The 15,184-nt window shown below is 35.7% G+C and overlaps 1 protein-coding gene across 1 annotated transcript in view; it reads left to right on the top strand.

Moving 5' to 3' along the window:
- The window catches only part of RIT2 (Ras like without CAAX 2), a 280,748-nt gene that overhangs the window by 98,071 nt on the left and 167,493 nt on the right, over positions 1–15,184 (top strand). The window contains exon 3 of the mRNA XM_058557031.1: positions 2,465–2,656. Coding sequence (XP_058413014.1) covers positions 2,465–2,656 — 192 coding nt within the window. The remainder of the gene's footprint in view (positions 1–2,464; positions 2,657–15,184) is intronic.

Here is a 15,184-nt window from a genome sequence, read left to right as displayed (position 1 = left end):
GAGGGGAAACAAGCAATTTTATATAATGTTGGAGAGAGTGTTATTGGTACAATGTCTCTGGTGGTGAGATTGGTGCTCTCTCTCAAACGTAAAAATGTGTGTTCTCTTTGATCTAGCAATACTACTTCTCAGGTGTATATAAATCTCTCAGGTGTAACACGTATGTTTAAAAATATACATCGTAGCATTGTTTGTAATAGGAATAAAAGGAGGAAATCAAAATGCCTGTTCATAGGCAAGCAGTTAAATAAATTATGGTACACGCATACAAGGAATCATGATACATCCATGGAAAGAATAAGCAATATTTGCATATGCTTCTATGGAATGGTCTCCAAGGTATATTAGGGCTATTAAATTTTAATTAAGGGTAAAAATAAAAATTGTATATATTATTTTCCCATTTGAGTTTGAAAAGGTGTGTTGAGGTGGAATGTAAATGTCTATGTTTGTGAATACGCAAACTATTTCTCTAAGGATCAATAAACTATTAACTGTGATGCATTTGGGAAGGAAAACTGGGAGTTTGAGATAGGAAGAAAACTAAATTTTATATACTTATGTACCATTTAAATATTTTGCCATGTGTATTTTCGATAAATATTAGACAAGTAAAAATAAAGAATTTTAATACTTAAAATAATAATTGGCAAGTAGAGTGAACTGTAAATTGTAAAATAGATCTTGTCCACTTAGTTCGCATTTTTGTCATGGTTTCAATCATATACAACTGTTGTAACAAATCTATTTATATTTTCTTAAAGATTACATATATTTCTATGATGATTGTATCATTTCTACTTGAAAAATATCATTACAAGTTTGGGAAATATCGGTTAGCAATTTCCATCCATACTTCTCTAGTTGATCCATACTAATATGGGATTCTGATTGAAGCATAGGGTTTTCAAAAGCGGAGAATGTCAGAACTATGAGGGACCTCAGATATGTTATAGTCTAACCTTTTTTTTTGGAGATGAAGAAACTGTGATGTCTAGTAGGAATTTTTTTTTCTCCCATGTTAGTACATTTCACTCACATGGTGAAATTTAGGATTGAATTAAAGTAAAATGGAATATTAAGTAAATTGTTATAGTGAGAGTCAGATAATATGAATTATTCAAACCAGCTCTACATTAGCTGGCTGTCCGTTTTTGGACAAGTCTTCTTTCCTCTCTGGGCTCCAGTTCTTATAACTTCGAAATGATTGGTTGAACCCAGTGATACTGTATGCATTCCATATTGACTGAAAACAATTTGAGATTCACCCACTAAGTCAGGGCCTTATTAACTTTATGACTCTCTCTGGACTTGTAAGCCTAGTTCTCCAAAATTTCTGGATCTATGTAAATTCTCCTACCTTTCAAAAGTCAAGTCATGTTTAATCAAATTATCATTTGTGTAGACAATTACTCCAAGCAGGGCATTTTAGTAATATTTGTAAACTCTTTGCTGGGTAAAGAATTCACATCTCCTCAAAGTCTTCAAATACAGCTCAAGCTCATGTGAGTCTTCCTTTATTTGATTACTCATCTCACAAATTGTACAAGTCACAAACCTTCTTACGTTGTCCTTTTATTGTTTAACATGGCTTGTTCTATAACCAGAGTCTAAGTTTTATATTTTCCATTATATGTATCTCATTAGCTCTTGTAATTTTAACAATAGATCCAGAAAAATAATTAATTAAACTAGATATTTCATACTGAAAGGAATGTTTCAGATTGCAATTCAGACTAAATATTGAATTTTCAATTACCAGGAAATTGTAGTTCAGGTGCCATGCAACATAAAAAAGGTCGGGACATTGGTACGTTGTGAAAGGTGGTCCTGTCCTTTTCTGCAGAGAGAGAAGAGGATGAAGGAGTCAACAGAATGTAAAAATTGACCCAGGATCCAGCAAGCAAAATCCCTGTGTTTATACCCCTCAGTGAGACAAATCTAAGAATACCCAAACATATAACTAGGTCTAGGATTATTTATGCTAATAACTTCCTCCATTCACGAAGATAATCAAAGTTAAATTCTAGTTTGTTTTCATATTTTTCAGGAGAAAATTATTTCCTTTAGTAGTAATGTTTAGAATATACAAATTTTATATTTTGTTTCCTAAAATTAGGAAAGATTTCATTAAGTGGAAGACTATTGAAAGTACATAATCTGTATATAATCCCCAAAAGTTCATGAGTAAATCTGCTATTTAACATTTCTCTCCCAAGATCTCTTAAATTAAATCTCCTATAATTAAACACTCTGAACAGTTTAAAACATTCAAATTTCATATGGTACATTTAGACCTCAATACTGCTTTTCTACAAGCAAAGCCCACAAACACACTTCTAGATAATTCCTACCCAAACTACTTAGTCTCATAATTTGTAGACGTTTGACCTTTAATTTTGTTGATGTTTATGTTAGCTTCACTGTTTTTAAATTATATAACAATTTTGCTCTTTTCCTGCAGGCAGAATTCACAGCCATGAGAGAGCAGTATATGCGAGGTGGGGAGGGATTCATTATCTGCTACTCCATCACTGACCGCCAATCATTCCAGGAGGCTGCCAAGTTTAAAGAGCTCATTTTTCAGGTCCGCCACACCTATGAAATTCCCCTGGTGCTGGTGGGAAACAAAATTGACCTGGAACAGTTCCGTCAGGTGAGTGCCAATTTTATCTGTTAGTTTCGTCTTTTCCTCTGAGAATACATACCAGGCATGGCTGCTTTCCAAGGTTCACGTTGAGCATTATGAGAAAGATATGATGCACATGATTTTTCTAAAAATCTTTGAGGTCCTGTGGTAGATTGTGTTAGCCATCACAAGATATCACGTCTCATATGCTACTTTTCAGTTTCTTACCACTCTCTCATCAAGAGGCAGTCTGTTTCTCCCATCTCCTTGGATCTGGGCTGGCCCTGTGATTTGTTTTGAGCAGTAGAGAATAGTAGAAGTGATGCTGTATAACTTCTGAGGTTGAGCCTTAAGAGTTCTTCAGGTTCTGCCTTTGCCACTTGAAATACTCACTCTTAGGGTCCAGCTACCATGTAAAGAAACTCAAGTTAACCATGTGGAGACCCATGGGGACAAAGTGATACCCAGCCTCACAGCTGTCCCTGCCAAGACACCACACATGTGGGCAAAGCCACCATTTGACTGTAACATCATAAGACACCATAGCCAATCTACATGGAACAGAAAAATTTCCCAGCTGAGCCTCGTCTGGATTTCTGGCCCACAGAATCATTGACAAATAAAATAGAATTGTCTAAACCACGATGTTTTGGAGTAATTTTTCATGCAGCAATAGATAATCAAAACAGGACACTTTCTATCTTCCAGAATCAAACAAGCCACTACTTCTCAGGTTAAACAAGAAATGCCTCCTTTATGAGCCAGCCCTGATGGTCTAGTGGTTAAAGTTTGGTGCTCTCACTGCTTTGGTGGCCCAGGTTCATTTCCCGTTCGTGGAACCACACCACCCGTCTGTCAGTTGCTATGCTGTGGCGGCGGATCACATAGAAGAACTTACAATTATGAAATACACATACACTGGGGCTTTGGGGAGGATAAAAAAAGAATGAGTATGAGAAACAGAGGCCTCATATCTGGTGTTAAAAGAAAAAAATGACTTCTATGTACCATCAATCTGCTTCAAGCTCCTCTTGCTGTATCATTGTGATCCTCAGACAGTCTCATAATTTCTCCAAACAAACAAAATTGATAAGGAAGAAGCCATGTCTAGTTTAGACTGATTCATTACCAGATTTCACATAACTCACTACAGTTTATTCTCATGTTGTCAGACACTACGAGGACCTGATGGGCAATATATGATGGCCCCATCTCTGAGATCCCTAAAGAGTTGTCCTTAGTACTCCTGAAGAAACTAAAAGACTAAAACCTAGTCAGGGACCAGGCCAATCACCTCACAATTCCATTGCCATGACTCACTTTGTACAACATTATATTACCTAGAAGTTGCATGCAAATCAAATTTTTGTAAATCAGATTCTCTAAATTCAGTGGCTTAGTTATAATTTCAAATTCTTCATCTTTATTCACAGTGACCTTAAATTTGAACTGGATTTTAATTGTCTATTATTCCAGTAAATGATTTATTTTTAGACTGCTTAAAGTAGCCTGCTAATAAAACCTTTTGCTAAGGTAAGAATCTTCACTAAAAGAAAGTTTCTTCTATTTTAAATGTTTTATATATTTGGATTTTTAATGCATTTTAAGTCTTATTGAAGTGAAAAGGTGTCATATAGAGCCAATGTTTATAAATCTATGCTTAACGCAGAAACACGTTCCTATGATTTAGTGCAATGTGTTTTATGGAGACATTTGTGGTACGTTTTACTTGAAAGTCTAAGCATCTTAAAGTGGCAGCTAACTCCTTTTAGGAGCTATAATATTTGTCTCCCCTGCATCTGGTCTGCTGTCTTGCTTTCTTGTTTCTATTTCTCAAAAGCAATGTGTAGTATGATCTGGTTACATTACTATGGGTTAGGAATTCAAGTTTATCTCATCAGCTAAATATGAATCTATTCTCAGATGCTTGACAGAAAGGAAGAAGAGAGGTATAGGTGGTGAAGCCTTCAGATACTCCTCTGAAGAGTGGCAATGCTTTACTTTTCGGGGGGACTTCTGGGAAGTGGCATGAGGGAGCACCCTGAGATGGAAGTGTATCATCAGTGATCATATGATCAACTTTGTTCCACTTCTCAGAATTCCTAATCTTTAAATGGAGGCCAGTCAAGAGAGCTATATAAGTGACTGTAGTGAATTTGAGAACATTAGGGAAACTTCCTCAGGCAAAAGTTAATCAGATTCTCTCTAGAATGATTGCTTTTCATGATTCCACTGCTGGCTGACATTGGCTTTCTCCTCACCCTCCTGGCCCTGCCTCTACTTTCCTAGGCTCAAAGGTGGTCCTTAGCATCTCATAAAGGGATGTTCAAAATAACCCCTCTGTCAGCCTGGATAATGGCAGATTAGCAATGATGTGAATCCCAACCATTACAAATGTCACCGAAAAAAATACTACCCAATCTGCTAAATACTGAGTAATTTAGCAGATTTGACAGACTTTTCCTTTTAGATAAAAGTAAGTAAACAAGATAGTCACCGAAAGTGCAAAAACCGTGAAAACTCAAATTACAATCTTTTTAAAAATACTCCTGTAACAACATCTCCAATAATGAAGTGTTGATATGCAAATTTGGCTTCTGGCTGTGGTGTTTGTGATGGAAATAATTATTCCTATAATTGGAGAGTGGTTTTTCCTTTTCAAAATGCTTTCAATACGCACTTTATTTTAATCCTGTGACTGACCTGTGTAGTTGTAAGGCAAGCATTTGATGGATCAGGATATTTGAGAAGTGAATACATTCATAGAAACTGACTTTAATAAACTATTGCTGTTAGTGCCAAAATTAAGACTAAAGGTCAGGTTACATGTACTGCTTTTATTGCATCAGTATTTAAAGGTTTTGGTCTCTGTTTCTTTCATTAAAAAAAAAAACCCAAAGATGCTGGCACGTGCATCATCTATAGGTCAGAGAAGTTTGTGAAGATTCCTAGAGTAGTAAACTCTCAAAGACCCTGAAGGAAATCATGCAAGTGCTTTTGTTTAGTGCTGGGGGGCAGAGAAGTAGCATTCTCACTTGGCAGCTCTTCTTCCTCCTCAGACCACATTAAAAAAGTTGAAAGGACAGCATGCTGATGACGAAAGCTCTTTCTTATCACATTTGTTTTTTAGAATGGGTGCCTACATTCTTAATTCATTTTGGTGAATCTCAAGTCTGTTTCTACCACGAAAAATAAACGAGTTTTAGCGCCTGAAATTTTTATCATCATTCACCTCTTTGAGCTAAAACATTGAAGGGCTCTGTTTAAAGTCTAGTATTTTATCTGAGAACAATATTAATTTTGATGCTGATGACACATTTAGTATTTGCAAGGCTCTGTGCCAAGCATTTAACACTTGCAATTGTATTTATTCCTCATCACAAGCCCGTGAATAAGCTCCTTTATGATACCTATTTACCTATGAGTCAACTGAAGCTTTAATCCATAAAATAACTTGCTCAAGGTCACACAGCTAGTTAGGGTTGAGAGACAATACTCAGTGTGTTCTGATTTTAAACCTCACTATGTTATACAATTGGCCTGCAAACCATTGTTATTTTTCATGAATTAGTTTTTTATCACATTCAGGATCTTCGCATGTCCCTCGGAGAATGGAACATAAGCGATTGCACTTTATGGAAAGTTGGAGCAGGAAGGATCAGAAAGATAACTCTTTGGATGTGGAGTGAGAAGCTCCAGGCCCTTGAGAAGCCAGTAATAGCCACAATTTGGGGGGAGAGTGTGAGGAAATACAAGAGTAAGGAAATGAGGTTCAAAAATACTGACAGGCACTGTTTTCTAATCAACTGAAAAATTTTGTCCAGAGTCCATCTCAACTTTTCTAAAGCCTTTTTTAAATTCCCAGACAGCCTTAGATCCCTGAGTTTCCATGGTCTTTGTCCTTATTTATCACATCTCTGCTGTCACACTGGGGAGTGGAAGGGGATAATTCCCATTTTTTGTTTTTCAAAACCCTGACTACTGTGCAAAGTAAAAATGGTTCTATGAATGGAAAGAGGATCAGGGATTTGGGAACTAGATTAGAAAAGTCTTAATATCAGTGGCAGATCACAGACTGTTTTATTCTGAAGATAGACTGTGACAAACTCCTCAGTGCTGCCAGTCTAATTGCAGTTTAATACTCAGCTTGAAGCCTTGAAACTGCTTTCCACAGCCTGAGTAACTCTTTCAATGCTGACTTGAGATTGTGAAAAACTCTTTGTTGATTCTTCAGTGAGATATTTAATGAAAATAGTTTCATTCCTTTACTGAGAGAGGCATATGAAAGCTGTGGGGATCAGGAACTGCTGCATTAAGAAATATAACATCGGGACCACAAAAGACCCTGAATAGCTAAAGGAATCCTGAGAAAAAATAACAAAGCTGGACGTATCACACTCCCTGATTTCAAATATACTACAAAGCTATAGTAACCAAAACAGTATGGTACTGGCACAAAAACAGACACACAGACCAATGGAATAGAATCAAAAGCCCAGAAATAAACCCACACATCTATGGACAGCTAATCTTCAACAAAGGAGCCAAGAACATACAATGGATAAAAGGAAGTCTCTTCAACAAATGGTGTTGGGAAAACTGGATAGCCACATGCAAAAAAATGAAAGTAGACCCTTACCTTACACCATACACAAAAATTAACTCAAAATGGATTAAAGACTTGAATGTAAGACCTGAAACTATGAAATTTCTAGAAGAAAACAGGCAGTACGCTCTTCAACATCAGTCTTAGCAACATATTTTCAAGCACCATGTCTGACCGGGCAAGAGAAACAATAGAAAAAATAAACAAATGGGACTACATCAAACTAAAAATCTTCTGCACAGCAAAGGAAACCATCAACAAAACAAAAAGACAACCTAACAATTGGGAGAAGATATTTGCAAACCATACATCTGATAAGGGGTTAATCTCCAAGATATATAAAGAACTCATGCATCTCAACAACAAAAAAACTAACAACCCAATTAAAAAATGGGCAAAAGACCTGAACAAACATTTCTCTAAAGAAGATATACAGATGTCCAACAGACACATGAAAAGATGTTCAACATCATTAACTATCAGGGAAATGCAAATCAAAACTACAATGAGATATCACCTCACGCCTGTCAGAATGGCTATAATTAACAAGACAGGAAACAACAAGTGTTGGAGAGGATGTGGAGAGAAGGAAAGTCTCATACACTGCTGGTGGGAGTGCAAACTGGTGCAGCCACTATGGAAAACAGTATGGAGATTCCTCAAAAAATTAAGGCTAGAACTACCATATGACCCAGCTATTCCACTGCTGGGTATTTATCCAAAGAACTTGAAAACACTAATGCATAAAGATACCTGCACCCCTGTGTTCATTGCAGCGTTATTCACAATAGCCAAGACTTGGAAGCAACCTAAGTGCCCATCAAGGGACGAATGGATGAAGCAGATGTGGTATATATACACAATGGAATACTACTCAGCCATAAGAAACGATGAAATCCAGCCATTTGTGACAACATGGATGAACATTGAAGGTATTATGCAAAGTGAAATAAGTCAGAGGGAGAAGGTCAAATACCGTATGATTTCCCTCATTAAGTAGTAGATAATAACAGCAACAAACAAACACACAGAGACAGAGTTTGGATTGGTGGTTACCAGAGGGGAAAGGGGGAGGGAAGAGGGTGAAAGGGATAATTCGGCACATGTGTGTGGTGATGGGTTGTAATTAGTATTTGCGTGGTGAACATGATGTAATCTATGCAGAAATAGAAGTATAATGATGTACACCTGAAATTTAGACAATGTTATAAACCAATGTTACTGCAATAAACAAAAAATTTAAAAAAATAAAAAAATAAATATTTAATAAGAGAAAAAAACAAAATATAACATCTATTTAGAGTCATATCAAGCATTTACTTATCTTTGCAGAGTGGTGGCAGCTTGGGAGCACAGTAGAGGAATGAGTAAACCAGTTCTCAAGGGCTTTCCTCTCCTTTCTCCTCAGAAAGGCAGGAAACCATGTTAAACAAAACTAAATGTTGAACAATATGGCATGGTCCATAAGTGCAATCGTTGAATACCTGGAAAGATCAATGTGGGCAGCATATTTGAGGAAGGAAGATGCCTAATGGAGAAGCATCCTGACCAGGTAGGAAGGACCAAGTGAATGGTGACAGTTCCTTTAGGAAGGAGCAGCAAGAGTGAATCCAGAGAACAGGAAATCAATTGTGGGGCCCTGAGTGTGCACAAGCAATGGAGTGCTTGGGGGGGAGTTGGGAAGACCAGCCTGCCTAGTACATACATATCAAGCATCCTCGGAATAATTTTGTAGACAGGGCTTGCCTTGAAGACATACTTAATCAAACACAAAACATAAATATGTACCAGAGTGTATTGGATATGCTGTAACGTTGTAATTAATTGCAAATACCACTCAAATTTAAAATATGAAAAATAAAAGAGTAGCTCTTAATTCTTCTTTCACTGTCAGTACATCAGAAAATCCATATAAATAATTTTCCTAATGAAGAGAGTTTATTTTTTAAGGGAAAAAAAGGTTTGGTAATTTATCCAATATTATGAGCATAAACACTCAAATTTAACTATCGATTATTTAGGCCTACTTGTCCTTTCCATAGATTTTTTTTTCTAAGCTACTTCATTTAATTTAAAAAAAAGTGAACATATTAACTCCAATTAAGTTGGAAAACAGAACAAAACAAACCTTAGAGTTTTATGTGATCTATCCAAACTGGTATTTTGGAGCTATATTTTAATCCAAATCAATTTTCTGACCCTTACATGTATTTTTTTTTTGGCTACCGTCGTTTTTTCATTCAATTTATTTGCCAAATATTTAATAATTGCTCAGTGGGTAACAAGCACTCTTGTAGAATCTGGTTATTCAGGAGTGAACATAGATAAAAAACTATGTGTGAGAATCTGAAATTATAGTGGAGGAGACAGATAATGAACAATTTGAGTGTGTGTATGTGCTGACTGCACACCACAAAAATGGTGCTGTGAATAAAACTATATACACATACACACATACATACATACATGTGAAGAGAAATTATTTAAAATATTTGAGCATAGTGGTGGCATGAATGCATTTTCGTCGTCAGGCTAGCTGTGGAGTTGGGGCAAGAACAGAATCAGGAAGACGAATTAGGAGACTTAGTCATCAGGATGAGGAATGATGGTACTTGGGTGAAAGCAACATCACTAACTATTCATGGATTCCACACTCATGCAGCACACTGACAGGATGACAGGTGACAAAATTACAATGAGGTTTGGAGACCTTTCATGTAGGGACAAACTCTGCTACATTCCTCAGTGGTATCTGAGGTCATCATTGCATTATCACACAATACAGTCAGTGTCTATGATGGACTTCTCAAGACATGGTTAAGAAATATATTTGGTAAATATATTTCAGAAATAACAAAGTATATGTTCAAAAGAATCAGATAGTCCTGAGTTTGAAACTTTACTGAGACAATTACTGCGTCCTTGGACAAGTTAGTGGCAGACACAAGATGAACACTCAAATTCTCTTTCAAAGGAGTACTTCCTGCCCGGCACAGAGATAGGAGGTATAATCAGTAGACAGCTTAAAGCTGTCAAAAGCTTCAGAGTCAGCCTCAGCTACACCAAGTCTCCTTGCCTGAGGTCATACTGTTCCTGGGGAAATCCATTTCCAGTGGGATGTGGGCATAAATGTGCAGCCACTGCAGCCCAATGTGGGACACTGTGACAAGCAAATCTTGCTCCAGATCCCCTTGCTAGTGAGTCAAAGATGCTGTCAGGCTTGCATTCCTGTCCAACTTCTCTCTCTGCCCAATCTGGCTTCCTTCTCCTCCTTTTCACAAGCGTTGATCCCTAGTAAATATGATGCACTCCAAAATCCATCCCAGTGTCTGCTTCTATAAAATGGGGATAATAATACCTCTTTCTTAGGTTATTAGGTGGGGTAGATGAGATAATAGTAGTAGATTATCTAGCATAGTGCCAGGCACAAAGCAAGGACTCAAGTATTAGATACTGCTATCCTCATCCCTCACCTGGATTGTTGCGATAGTCTTTGGGATATTATTATGTTCTAATCTACTGTTTCACAAGTTAGAAACTAGCAAATCAAAAGTATAAGAATTGTGTGAAAAGGAAGAGTAGTTAAATCTGGGTGAAAGCCCAGGGAGCTTTCTGATGACCACAGTATATAAAGTTTAGTGCATGGATTTTGCAAAATCAATTTTGAAATTATTTTCCTAATTTTCAGGTGTGAAATATGTAGTAGTGATTCTGAAGTAACTGAATTTTGAACAGAACTTTGTAGAAATCAATGCTTTCCTCTATTAGTTCATGACCAAAGTAAAACTGAGTAATCTGGAGATAGATGAAAAATACATAAAAAAGATTGGCCGTTCCAAAAAGGCTAAGCTAATAGTTTCATGTATGGACAAACTCAACCTGGATGAGATCTGTGGTTCTCAAAATGTGGCCCTCAAACCACAAGACTTAGTACCACCTGGAAATTTTGTTAAAAACACAAATTCTCAGGCCCCATCCTAGTCCTACTAAATCAGAAATCGTGCAAGTAGGCACAGCAATCTATTTTAACCAATCTTCTGGGTGATTCCTAAGCATGCTAAAGTTAGAGAATCACTGGGCTAGAATATAGAAGAAAGGACATGAAGGGTAATTTTATCCTTTAGAACCTATAACAGAGAGCCTAGACCCTACAAACATTTCAAAGGTCTTCCATGAAATATTTGAGACCTAAAAGAAAAAATACACACACGCGCGTGCACGTGCACACATGTTTAAAATATAAGAATAATTTTAAAAATAAAAATTAATGCTTAAAAAAATGGTGATGAAAATATTACAGGTTAAACCTAGTTCTCCAGGAAAATATGTCATAAAAAAATCTAAATTTCACTGTATATATATCTGTGCACCTACAACTAACTGGGCTTCCATTTTGACAGTGTCATGTTTCGTTGGAACAAGGTTGTGTCTGCTCAGTTTGAACTGACATTATAAGTGTTTGCTTCCTTTCCTTATTTAAATGGTGTTACACTGAGTTGTTTGGTTTTCATGGATCGTTGACCACATTTGTAAAATTGACAAGTCAGTGAAAGCTTATAGAAATAAGCTAGTTTCTTTCTAAGGAAAAGAGGAAAGAAAAGCTGTATGGGGAATAAAATTGGTTCCTTGAAATGAAATCCAAGATTACAAAATTGCTCTGATCTCTTAATTTTTCAAACCAATCACTTAAAAAGAGTGGCCCAAAAGGAAATAAATACTGAGTGGGTGAAGTTTCGAATTTTTTATTATCCTAAGATTTCAGCCCTCCATGACCTTTCCTAGGTATCCTGGCCTGCCCAAACTCTGACATTTGTGAGAATTTTCCTCAATTCTCAGTCAGGCTTCTGACTGTACCTAAAAAATCTGTGTGTGTGTGTGTGTGTGTGTGTGTGTGAGTGCACAGTTATGTGAATAAGCTTAGGTATCTTAGAGATCAAGGCAATCCTGTAAATCCAAAAGAATGATATCTATAAGTTGAATTACAAATGCTCTGAAAAAGGAACACTTGGTGTTTGCACGTTGGGAACTTTTTAACTTTATTCAACCACATGTATGGAAATTATATAATCCATCTTGTTTTTAAACTTTTTATTTTGAAATAATTATAAAGGCACAGGAGGTTACAAACACACATATAGAAAGCCCTATGCACCCTTCTCTTAGCATCCCCAGTTTTAACATCTTACACAACTATAGAATAATATCAGAAACAAGAAATTGACATTGGTTCAATTCATAGAGCTTATTAAATTTCACCAGTTAGACATATACTCATTCATGTATGTGTATAATTCTATGCAATTCTATCAGATATGTAGCTTACATAATCACAGCCACAATCAAGATACTCAACTGTGATATTACCATAAGACTCTCTCATCTTATTCTTTATGGCCACATCCATCCCCTTCCCATCCCAATCACCAACTCCTGGCAACCGCTGGTCCACCAGTCCATTCTCCATCTCTACAGTTACTTTATTTCTTGATTGTTACATACATGGAACTATCTAGTATGCATCCTTTTGACACTGACTTTTTGTCATTCAGCATTACTTCCTAAAGTACATCCAAGTTTTCATGTATATGAATGATATGTTCCTTTTTATTACTGAATATATTCTGGTTTGCATGTACCACAGTTTGTTTATCCATTCACTCTTTAAAGACCTTTGGGTAGTTTCCAATTTTTGGTTATTATGAACAAAGCTGCTACCAGCATTCCTATACAAGTTCCTGCATCAACACAAGTCTTTAATTCCCTGGAATAAATGCCCAAGAGTGAAATTGCTGGATTTTATGATGAGTCCATTTTTAGTTTTGAAAGGAAATGCCAAAGTATTTTCCAGAGTGGGCTGTACCACTTTACATTCTCACCTTTGCCAGCATTAGATATTATCACTATTTTTCATTTTAGACATTCTGTTGGGTATATGGTGATATCCATCATGGTTTTAATTTGCATTTCTCCAATGACTAATGATATTGGACATCGTTTTATGTGTTTATTCACCACCTATACAGCCTCTTCTGTGAAATGTCTGTGCATGTCCTTTGAGCATTTTATAGTTGGATTATTAATATTTTTAATATTGAGTTTTGAGAGTTCTTTATATATTCTAGATTCAAGGCCTTTGTCAGATATGTTATTTGCAGACATTTTGTCCCAGTCTGTAATTTGCCTTTTCATTCCTTTAACAGAATCTGTTGCAGAAAAAAACATTTTATTTTAATGAGATCCAATTTATCGATTTTTTCCTCTTATGGATCATAATTTTAGTATCAAATCCAAGAATACCACTTAGTCCTAGGTCCCAAAGATTTTCTTTTATGTTCTTTCCTAGAGGGTTTATGTTTACATTTAAGTTCATGATCCATTTTGAATTATTTTTATATAAAGTGGTGTGTTTTTTTTTGGAGGAAGGATGTTTAATTGCCCCAGCACCAATTATTGAAAAGGCTATCCCTTCTATATTGAAATGCTTTTGCACCTTTGTAAAAAATTAATTGGGTATATTTGTGTGGACTTATGTCTGAGTTCTCCATTCTGTTCCATTGATATATGTATCTATCCCTCTGCTAGTACCAAACTGACTTGATTACTACATCTGTATAGTAAGACTTAACATCAAGAATTCCATTTTTTTATTCTTTTTAAAATTTGTTTTGGCTATTTCAGTGTCTTCCCTTTCCATATGAATTTTATAATAAGTTTCTTAATGTTTACAAAGAAACTCTGTGAAATTTTGGTAGAAATTACATTAAATTTTAGATTATAGTGAATTGGCATCTTTACTATGTTGAGTCTTCCAGTCCATGAATATGATATGGATCTCTAAGTATTTAGCTCTTTTTTGATTTCATCAGAATTTTATAATTTTTATCATGCAGATATTACAGATGTAAGATTTACACCCAAATATTTAATTTTCTTTGGAGCAATTGCAAATGGTATTGTTTTTTTTAATTTCTGTTTCCAATTGTTTCTTGTCAGTGTATTGAAATGCATTTGACTTTTGTGTATCGATATTGTGTCCTATAACCTCACTGAACTTATTAGTTCTCAAAGTATTTAATATATTTCACGGGGTTTTGTATGTAGACAATCCGCCATTTGCAAGTGGAAACAGTTTTATGTCTTCTTTTCAGTCTGTATGACTTTCAATTCCCTTTCTTGCCTTATTACAGTGGCAAGAACTTCCAGTGCTATATTATATAAGTGTGAGGACAACAAACAGCCTTGCTTTGAGCCCAATCTTAGAGGAAAAGCATTCAATCTTTCACTATTAAGATTTTAGCTATAGGGTTTTTTGTTGGTGCTCCTTATGAGTTTGAGGACATTCACCTGTGTTTCTGATGTACTGTGAGAGAATTTTGATTATGAATTAGTGTTGAATTTTGTTGTATGCTTCTTCTGTGTCTATTTATATGATCATATGACTTTTTTCCTTTAACCTGTTGATATGGTAGATTACATTGATAGGTTTTGAATATTGAACCAGCCTTGCATATCTGGAATAAATCTCATTTTATCCTGGTGTATTATTCTTTGTGTACATTGTTGTATAACATTTTGCTAAAATTTTGTTGAGAATTTTTACACCAATTCATGGGATATATTGGTTTGTAGTTTTTCGTTTCTGTGAAGGTTTCATCTGGTTTGGATATCAGAGTAATACTGGCCTCATAATATGAGTTGGACAATATTCCCTCTTCTATTTTTTAAAGAAATTGTGTAAAATTTGTGTTCTTTTCTAAGTGTTTGGTAAAATTTTCCATTGAAACCATCTGAGCCTGGTGACTTCTTGTTTGAAACATTTTAAAAGACAAATTTAATTTCTTAATAGTTACAGTAGTATACATTTGATCTGTTTGATTTTGGCTGAGTTTGGCAGTTTGTAGTTTTCAGGGAATTGGTTGACTTCTTCCAATTGTTGAGCTGACAAGTGT

Source organism: Diceros bicornis, chromosome 16, assembly GCF_020826845.1.
Source record: "Diceros bicornis minor isolate mBicDic1 chromosome 16, mDicBic1.mat.cur, whole genome shotgun sequence".
Classification (NCBI taxonomy): domain Eukaryota; kingdom Metazoa; phylum Chordata; class Mammalia; order Perissodactyla; family Rhinocerotidae; genus Diceros; species Diceros bicornis.
Note: the sequence above shows the minus strand (reverse complement) of the source record. Positions and strands in the feature narration are given on the sequence as shown.